This window comes from Lycorma delicatula, chromosome 2 (assembly GCF_047948215.1).
Source record: "Lycorma delicatula isolate Av1 chromosome 2, ASM4794821v1, whole genome shotgun sequence".
NCBI classification, from domain to species: domain Eukaryota; kingdom Metazoa; phylum Arthropoda; class Insecta; order Hemiptera; family Fulgoridae; genus Lycorma; species Lycorma delicatula.
The window spans coordinates 102,073,997-102,085,081 of NC_134456.1; the positions used below are offsets into that span (position 1 = coordinate 102,073,997).

The 11,085-nt window shown below is 28.3% G+C and overlaps 1 protein-coding gene across 1 annotated transcript in view; it reads right to left on the minus strand.

Moving 5' to 3' along the window:
- Window positions 1-8,539, minus strand: part of LOC142319055 (interleukin-1 receptor-associated kinase 4-like) — a 37,371-nt gene extending 28,832 nt beyond the window's left edge. Inside the window, exons 1-2 of the mRNA XM_075355904.1 lie at window positions 8,165-8,539; window positions 4,228-4,397 (exon numbers count right to left, since the gene is read on the minus strand). Coding sequence (XP_075212019.1) covers window positions 4,228-4,397; window positions 8,165-8,331 — 337 coding nt within the window. The 5' untranslated portion in view covers window positions 8,332-8,539. The remainder of the gene's footprint in view (window positions 1-4,227; window positions 4,398-8,164) is intronic.
- Window positions 8,540-11,085: the final 2,546 nt, after the last annotated feature.

Consider the following 11,085-nt stretch of genomic DNA (forward strand, 5'->3'; position numbering starts at 1 on the left):
AATTTAAAAAAATTAGGTAATATCATTAGAATCGACAAATCTAAAAACATTTCTATCTGATTGAAAGTGTGCCTCACACCAATAATTTAGAAATTAACAACTGAATCTGATAGCAAACAAATACTTATGATAATCAGCTAGCTATAATTAATAAAATAAATCTTTTGTTCTGATCAGTACTTTATAATACATTATTTGGATTACTTTAGGAATGAGTAAATATACTTTATGGATAAAAAAGGAAATGCTGCCCCCAGGCATTGGCTTGTATTAATCAATAGAAACTGTGGTAAAACCATGAATTTAACAGCATCGCAAAATATGCAATTAATTGTGTTTTATACATAAAACAACATGTTGTGAGTGACTCATAATCAATGCCCAGCAAAAACTACTGAAGATAAATTGATGCAAATTTGTATACAAGTTCTTCTTATGGTGTAAGTGCATACACAGAAAGGATGTTTTTCAACTTCGAGTTTAAAGAGCTAAAATAAATAACAATGTAATTTACTATTTTTTTTAATTTCTTGAAAAACAAATGAACACGTAAACATGATTTTTGGAGTACTCTTCATATAAATACCTAAAAACAAATTTATAGATTTTCTGAAATTCTGAGTTTAAAGGGTTGAATGGATTTTTGAATTTTTTTTTAACATTGCTATTTTTTAATTTATAGGTAAAAAAATTAAGACAACTTCATTTTTGGTGTGCTAATCTGCATGTGAATATCTAAAAACTAATTTCTAGATTTTTTCAAATTTTACCTTGAAAGAGATGAAGAAAGGTAAAAAACTTTGAACAATGACTGCATATTTTCCCTACTTCTGCCTATACTAAATGATATATTCTCTAGATTTGAGCTTGCAAATACTGTTCAGATAAATATGTAAAAACAATTTTTGGGTATTTTCGAATGGATGTAACAGTGTATGGCATAGTGGCTCAACCAGCAGATTACTGCCACTATCACTGTATGTACAATGCAACTGGCTGCTCCTGCCTACTGTTACTTGCCCAAATATAAAAAAGGAAAAGAAAGTTTACCATGACATCCTGACCCCCATAGGGGAAGACACCCTCCCCCACCCCCTCTGTTCTAAGCCCTTATGGGCTTCACCAGAGGTCATCTCCGAAACTTTGGCTTTTGACATATTCCAGTCCGCCTCGGCCAGGATGACACTGATGCGAATGCCACAAGCGACATTCCCATCGGTATACTAATATTTAATTAACTCAAAACAAAACACATCTCACAGAGTCTTAAGTAAGACTGAAAGGACCTAACTAAACAAAGGAACTGAACTACCTACACATATAAGTTTACCATGACAGGAAATACAAGTAAGCAACCATGTAGCCTTTGCGAAGCCATGACAGGGATGCTAGTATATATCATATATATATATATATATATATACTAGCATATATGTATTTTTTATTATATAGATATAATAAATTTATACAATAAATAATTTATAAACATATATACGGAAACAATAATTTCTTTAAATAAATTTTAAGAATTGATTAAATTAGTTTTTAGCAACTGATTTCAATCCTTACACTTGAAAAAATATCATAAAAAAAGAAATGAAATGGTAATAATAAACAGATAAAATTTGATTATAATGACTTGCTCATGAAAACAAAAAAAATTTTTTAAAAATTTATCAAAATTCATAGTTACATTTAAAAAATATATTTAGTGTAATACCAAAATAATAATTTCATTATCCACCAGTAGATTATAGTATTGGCAAAATAATTATAATTCACTTTATTTTAATGACTAGGTAGAAAATATCTAACTCAATAATTTTAATTAATTTATTAAGAAAAAATGGAGAATTATGTAAAGTACTCAACATAAAATTAATGTTTATGCACACTTTCTTAGTATGCAATGTTGGAATGAAAACAAAAAATTTCACAACTCTTTTTTAAGCAACACCTTCATGGAACAAAAATCTTACCGAAAAGCAATAAATGTATAAAAGTCTCTATAACAGAATGAGAAATTAATAAGTTACAGTTAGGCCAACAAAACTTAAAAAAAAATCAACTCATACATGTATATGGTAACTTACATTTTAAGTATAAAAAGGAAATATTCAGAGGGTATTCATGAAATGCCTACCAATATTTTTTAAGTCCAATATTAAGTCATAGATGCTATTATAGTGACGCTCAGAAATTTAATTGATGAATCTTTCAACAACCTAGTATTTTCCAGCTGCTTCAAACTTTCCTTGTTATTCCGCTCTAAGTAATGTTCACAAATTAGTTTAAAAAATTATACGCCACTTTTGTTATTCTCCATATATTTTGCCATACATTTCTAGTTAAGGATAACATATGACAAATTTTCAGCATAGGTTTAGGAAAAAATTGTCACATACACAACCATTCCCTAGTTTTAAAAAATATTTTAAATTGCACAAATAGAACGATTGTTCTTTTTTTTGCAATATCAATGAAGCATTCAATTTAGTTATACATTTTGCATTGATGAAAAACTTAATAGCTATGGTACCACAGGATCTGTTTTTAAATGGTAATACAATACCAACTGTAAACAGGCTGATGAAATTTCACCTTTTAATAAGAATAAACATGTAGATCTTCACTACAAGTAACAGAACATGGAGTGCCACAGAGAAGTGTCCTTAGTTCCTCTTACTGTTTATTAATCATTGCCTCAAAATCTTGAACCATTATTTTCAAATATAGATATACACTTGTATTTATATTTGAAAATAATTATTTAAAAGAACTTGAAAATTTCATGTTAGCAGTTCTATGTAAGTATTAAAACCATGGCGTTGTGCTTCTCAGGTAATTGTAATTGTGGATATCCCATTATCCACAATCCCATTAATGAAATGGTAGTATTTCTGTTGTCTATAAAGACAAATTAATGGGCGCTTTATTAAGAGATTAATTTTCTTGAGATCAAATTGATTTCATTTGGAACAAAATCAAACAGTTTTGTTTTGAAGCACCTTAATAAAAGCATCTCAATATTATTAAATATTTATTATGATTATACCTTTTTCTATCTAAAGTATATTTCTTGGGCTCTCTCAAAAATATAATGTAATTATAAAATAATATAATTATATGTAGCCTTCATATGGGCTATCGATACTTCATCTTTGCTGAATGGTATATTTAACCCCATGACCACGTTCTCTAAAACTTTTATAGACATCTTCATTTTGTGTTTACGAAACTCGAAATTAATTTCTAGGTTGTTAATTTTCAAGTACAGTTGTAATTCATTTAAATCACTCTGCTGTTTCATGTCATCATTTCTTAGAGATGAGCATTCCATTTTCAGTTTTAAGTTGATCCAGGGAAGTCTTGATATTCTCAACTGTTCTACTCAGATGAGTAATATTTTCATTAAATTCATTTAATCTGGTGTTGATAAGTTTCATTATACTTTCCTTTATTAAGTTTACAATACCTTGTAGATTTTTTCTTTGTCTCCAACTTTTGACACGGAACCTTTCATGCATAAATCACATTTACAGATATTATTACATCATCTCAGCTTATGAAAGTTTTCAAGAGATCAAAGTCTTGTACACATCAGATGGAAGTATGAATGGCAGATGCAGCATTCTATGATTTCTTTAATATTTTATTACACACATTACAAAAGTCTTCCATAGTGATTAAAGGAAGATTATGTAATCTAATGTAATTAATAAACTTTTCCCATAATATGCACTGAATTAATTAACAGGGTGAAATAGACAAGACAGGAGACTGCACAGTTACACAGAAAACATTACCATCTGTTCGCTTCTAGATGTTGATAAGAACTGAATAAAAGACTTTCTTCTATAGAAACAATATTATTCAATTAATTAAAAAATGTAAAATTCTGAATTTTCTGCATCCTATTCAACAATACGTAAATGTGTGATCAAATAATTTTCATTAAAACCAGAAAAGTGAATTATTTTGTAGTTATATTTATATCTTTATATTTACTTTATTTCATCTGTACAAATTAAATGATTAATATGGACAGTAATCTCATCTTTTGTCTGTGGAGTAGGATATCTACCCATTCCTGGGATGATTTATATAATGCATTATTAATATTATTATTACAATATCAATTAGAATAAAATAAAACAATAGTGCCAAGATTGGTTATTATGAAAGCAGCTGAAACTAAATGATAAATTTCAGCTTGAAAACACCAACCTTTAAGTAATTCAGAAACATATTCAGCAGCTCTAAATAACTGAACCTTGATAAGCAACTCTCTTAATGTAGAAAGACGTGGTCTAACTTTGCCGCTTGTTCCCCATTCTTCCAATAAGATTTTAGTACAAGATTTTCCATCAACTCTCCTGGCTTCATTTTCTATCAACCTACAAGAACATTGAACAGTACATGAAATAACACGGAAATAATAAAGACTGTTTAATAAATAGATACAACAGCCTGTAACGGATTATACATGCATATAACCTATTTGTATAAAATACTTTTTAACCCAGTTTTTACTGAATTACTGCTATAATTATTCACAGATATTAAGTCTAGATTTGCACATTTTATCTTAAGTATTGGTACACAATATTTAACTGATTATCATTAACAAAATCTCAGGAAGGTATACTTAATTGAAATATTTAAGTTTAAATGTTTTCAAAACAGTATGTGGTGAGTTTTAATTTATATTTAAAGTCGTATTACACCCCCTCTGCAATATTCACATCTAATTAATTTATAACTTATTTTATTCTTACAAAATTATTTGGCTATTAATTATAATTACCAATTTTATAATGCCCAAACTTATTTACATAAATTTAAAACGAGATGTGCAAATAAAGGAAAATTATATAACTTGATTAAGTGGGAAGGGAAAGGTGATGATAATACAGTGAAATATTTGCAAAATAAAAAAGGAAGAAATAGCATATGAATAATTTTGGAAAAGAAATTTAAATATATACAAAGCATGATTTTTAATAATGAAAAAAAATAATGCTGTTGGGATAGGAATGAACCCAAAGGACTGCTTTTAATAGAAATGTATGGGGGATTAGTCAATATAAGGATGATTTTGATTCAAGTAATGTATGAGGAAAATTAACAAGAAAGAAGGTAAGATTTTTGTAGATACAAAAGGGGATCAGAATTCTGTGGTAGGAAAAGGAAGGTTTACTTAATTTTGAAACGACTAGCACTAGATAGGGAATCTTGGAGAGCTGCATCAAACCAGTCAAATGACTGAAGACAAAAAAAAAAACTTAATTTTGTTAGGAAAATAAAATGTTTATAATAAATACTTGATAAAATCTATAAACAAAACACACCTGGAACTCACTAAGAGATGAAATTAAATATCAAATTGACTAAATAAATAACTGCAGAAAATTCAGAAATATTATTAGAGACTCAGGGCCATGAATTGCCAGGAGCTGACATAAATAGCAATCTTATACTTCTGGAGCAGAAATAAAAGTAATACTGATGAAAGGTAAAACAATACAGAGAGTAACTAAATGGAATCTGGGGAAAAACTGGAAATGAGGTGGAAAAGGGAAAATTAGCTCAAGTATTGAACAGAAGAAATATAAAGACAACTGTAAAAATGAATTTGGGGTAATATGAAAATTCCCATAAAAATACCACCAAAACAAACAACTGGCTTCTTTAAGGAAAGAATAAAAAAGCTGTGGATTACTAGGGAGTTGATAGGAAAAATAGAAGACAAAAAATAAAAAACCAGGAAGGATACAGAGAAGGTACAGAAGGATACAGGAAATTGAATTAATTAAAAATTAATAACAAAAAACAAAGGTAAAATTGCTCATAGATGACTGCACAGATTTAGATTTGGAAAGAAATTGAGTTAAAGTATAAAAAAGCAAAATCAACTACATGAAGCCATTTACGGACTGTAACTACTAACAATTCTGTCACTGAACTTTGCACGATATCAGCAAACATAACCTAATGCTTGCTTCACTCGACCTCACCTAGTTGACCTTAACTATTAAATTGTCCGATTATTAGAACATTGTTTACATTTCTGACTTTTAATATTCATTTCTATTTCATAACCATAATCTGAATGACATATCTTAACGTGAAAAGTGTTGGAGTCTATTACTGTACACAATAATCTAACTCAACAATACCATCATTTTAAATATCAAACCATATACACTAAACATACCACCAACAGAAGCACACTCCATTCTTAAAAACACAAGACACCATAAGAATAAATCTTGGAAATAATAAACAACATTATAAAACAAAATTATTTCTTACTCGAAAACAAATATTTCAGGGGATATTCCTGCGGGATCCCCTTATTCCAGCATCTTAGCTGAAATCTTTTAACAACCCACAACTTAACAATACACATGCTCAAAAAAAGAAAATTGATGCAGAGAGTTGATGAAACTGCAAAAATATTCTACATATACAGAAAAAGAACCACATCAAACATTGTGAAAAGTATAAGCATACAAGTAAATGAACAAACACAATTTTCAAGAAGGTGCCCGCAGTCGATCTGTAGTTGGTCAGTTGGTCGTTGTAGTCAGTTAGGCGCTACTGAAAGGAGAAAATAAATAAATATAATTATAATCTAACTAAACTTAACTTACATTCGCTTCACTCGCTAATCTTGACTAGTGAGTGTAGGTTAAGTTTGGTTAATTATATTTATTTATTATACAGTGGACCTTCAACTTGCACGGGTGTTATGTTCCAGAAAATTTCCGCATATAATGAAATCGTATAAATTGAGACTCGCATTTAATGCAGAAATACAGGTTAGGTTCTTGTTAAGTTATAGAATAAATGATATATGTAATTTACTGTACTCAAAAAATAATGTACTTTATTTTACTATTTTCTTATTACAACAGTATAATTGTATTATTTTAATGATATTACAGTACAATGTATGTATTTAAAAAGAAAAAAATATGTAATATTTATTTTTTTCTCCTTTCAGTGGCACCATCTAACAACTAACTACAGATCAGCTGTGGCCATCTTGAAAAATACCCAATTTTCATCATTAATTTAACCGACGTAATAAATGTTTATGTTTATTTAATAGTTGCGGGGATAAGCCTGAGACTGCTCAGAATTACTATTGTAGGATATAAATAACTGTCACTATTTTTCAACTGACACTTTATTTTTTGATTTTCATCAGTAACTATCTCATTTAATTTGTTATAATTTAAGTAAAATGAAGCATACCGATAACTAGTTTTTATACTTATAAATGCTAGATCCTTTGTAATTTTCTTCATTTTTCACAGATCAATGCAATATGATTTTGGTGTTTAATTTACTAAATTTTTCCTTGGGTATACAAATGGATACAGGGTGCAAAAATGAAAAATCATATAATATATATCTTCTTTTCAAACAGAAATTTTCCTTTTAAACTTAACACAAGTTAGAATGCTATGTATTCATTGACAGCAGAAGAATTTAATTTGAAAATAAGTAAAAAGTAAATCAAAAGGAAAAAAAATGGTGTATTAAGTAATAGGTGAAAGTTATAATCATAATTCTAAAGAACTTTGATACTCATGAGGAAAAATTACTAAAAATAGACAATGTAAAAATGATATTTAAAATAGGTTACCTCCAGAAAAGACTCTTTATAGAGAAAAGAAAATTGCAACATACATTAAGAGATTAGAAACAATGATTTTTTTTAATATCTGTCTGCTATGTAGCAGCAAAACATAACTGGGAAATACACTAAGTCAACGGACCTTTAATTATAGAGGAATGTTGAAAATTAGGTGGGTTTAGTGTTTGAAATGCAAGAGGTTCAAGATTTGACAGAGAAAAAAGAACTCTGCACCAAATTCTTACAAGAAATAAAGTTAGAAAAAGTAACAGAAAACCAGACATAGTGGAAATTAAGTCAAAGCATAAAGTGAAAGACAGCTGCAGTGAATGATCTTCCAAGCAAATCAAAGATGGTTTAGAACTGTTATTTTTTTAAATTGTTTTAATCACATTTTGTCATGATAATTAACAACAATAGAAGAATAATACTTCAATGAATGTAATTTATATTATTTTCAGTAATTCATAGACTAATAATCATATTTTAAAAACAGAATAACTTCTAAACACTTACATAACATCTTCCCACGTATATTTTTTATCTAACGGATTTTCGGAATTTAAATCCGCCGGAATAATATCCATTAATATCTGCCAATCATTATTGTAGTCCAATATATCTGATAAACCGCCAACTTCGTGAATATTAAGTTTTCTAATTTCTTTATCTAACGCACACATTTTACATTATAAAACTGAATCGAGTTCAAAACACAAATTGGTAATATAAACTATAATTATAGTCAATGTATGGTATTCTAGAATCTTTTATATGTCACAATAAACAAAATGAAAGTTCAATCACAATTTGGTAATGATAGAATGATCTACCACAACCTTTCAAATCTTGGATAAAATCCCATGACAGACTATAGGCTCCTACACGTGTTTTAGACATGACTAATCATCTGTCGAAATTATGCGCAAAACGGGAAAAAATCACTCACAATTAGAGACTGCATTGCTGCAGGAAACACTAGATACAATTTTATTTAAATTAAAAATATATATATAATTCTGTTTGATACATAATAAAATAATAGATTGTAAATAATAGTACAGTTTAGTCATTTCATTCAAATAACTATAATTCTACACGCTATAGAATTTAATTTTTACAATAAAAGCAATTTTGCGGTGCCCAAGTAGTAAGAGGGTTTAAATTTATACTTAGGATTTAGTCCAGGGTTGAGAACTTTATCGCATGAAGGCAATTAATGGTATCACTGATTTCATTATACGGACAGCTGATAAGTGATACGTAAGGCGCTGAGCCTCCTAACTTATGAATTTGGATTTATCCGTATCATTTACTTGTACGAACTAAAGTTAGTATTGTATTCGCGAAAAATGTCGGTTTTCAGATTTCAACGGAAATATCCATTTTGACTCATTTCGACGTGATGTCTGTACGTACATATCTCGCATAAATAAAAAACTATCAGGCGTATAATGTTGAAGTTTTGTATTTAGGACTGTTGTAATATCTAGTTGTGCACCTCCCCTTTTGATTGTAATCGACTGGGCGAAAAATGTGTATAGTCAGACCTATAAATAAATTTGGATTTTGAACTTTTTCTTAACTGCAGTAAACAAGCCCTCATTGAGAGCTTTTCAATAATATAAGTGATACTTATTTTCATTGGTTCCAGAGTTGTAGCCAAGTAGAATTTTAATTAATGAGATATTTGTTTATCACAAGGCCAGAAGGCACATCGGTTCGAATCCGACTTCATATACATGTAATTTTTTTTAATTTAAATATATTGATTTATTAATAATTATTAACCTATGTAAAAATAATGTAACAATATAAAAAAATTGGAAAAAATCAGAAATTATTGGTAAAATAAATTGTTATGTACTTTTTAGTTTAATTCAAGAATTTGTACAATCAGAGGTAAATAATTTATTAATATATTTAAATTTAAAAAAAAATTAAAATCTTTGTTTATGAAGTCACACTTGAACCGATGTGTCCTTGGTTATGGATCCGATATGTTCTCGCTTAAACCACATACCTACTTGATTGACGTGAAACAAAATTAATTTATAACTAATATAAAATGTTGATATGGACACCACAAAATATGTGATGCAATGTTGTGTCCACCAAAATGCAATTGTGTTACTGTCCACTTTATTAAAGAATTGGAGAATCATGTCTCGCTTTCAAATGAAATAAGTTTAAATGAAATGCAGCAAAAAATGTGTATATGTAATTTAATAGGCGTAGGAAGTCGTGTAGGGTCCACATCAGATATTTTTTTTATTCAACTGATGAGCTATTTCTAATGTTAATTTAAATAAAGTAGTTATTTAAGTTGAAAAAACAGGCAGAATTGAAAGTCATATAAATAACAGTTCTAAATAAACTGTTGAAGACAGCACCCAAGTAAACTTTTTTATTTTAGTTTGCTGCAATTATACTTTCCTACCAAATAAGGGAAGGTAGAAAAAAAATGACTTTTATTACTTTTGCTTTTGCGTAGGATTAAGCAGAAACAAGGATAATCACTAAAAATTTTTGAACCCAACGGGACTTCACTTTGATAACTAAATTCAACATTAGGGTGATTCCCATCAATCAAAGAACAGGAAATTGGCAACAATACATTTCTAATGTATTGTTGCCAATTTCAAAATATTTTCAAATATTTTGTTGTTTGTTTGAAAATATAATTTTCAAAATATTTGTTGAATTTTTCAAAATTACCTAAAAAACTTCAATTTAATATTGTTTATGTAGATGTTCATGGATAGATTTTTTTTTCAAAACAGCCGTTAAATGTGGCTAAATCACAAAATTTGGCAGACAATAATTTTAATTTTGTTTTATAAAAATGTTCAAAAAACCTACATGTTATATTGAAAATGCAAAACAATAAATTTTTTGAAATAGCAGCGCTTTCAAAATATAGTAGTTTTCACCTTAAATAGATTACAGAATAGTATTTTCTTTTTTAAGGGTTTTTTTAATTAAACTTTGATGAAAAATCTTTTAACACTTATTACAGTAGCTGCAATAAAAGTAGAAAACTAACTTTGTTCTGTAAAGAAAATCATTTAATTGAAGTTTAAATAAATTGAGTTTTTTAAATGGTGGATAATTTATTAAAATTACCAAGCAGAAGCAAAATAAATATTTTGCAGACCAAAGTATGTTGAGTTTTATGAAAACAGTTCTGTTGTTTGGTTGTTTTAGCCTGTGTATATTAATGCAATCATGTTATTAAATGTCCTGTTTAGGTAATGATTCTACACTATTATATGTCATGTGTACAAATTTACTACTAATATATATGAAACTGAATGTGTGCAAAGTGAAGAAGAGTAGTGGTACTGTGATTTTCCTACTGAAGTCGATACATCTGTCAGCAATGTGAGAAAGCTCATGTAGTATTTTAAAACAGAATTGAATTTGTTATAATTTTT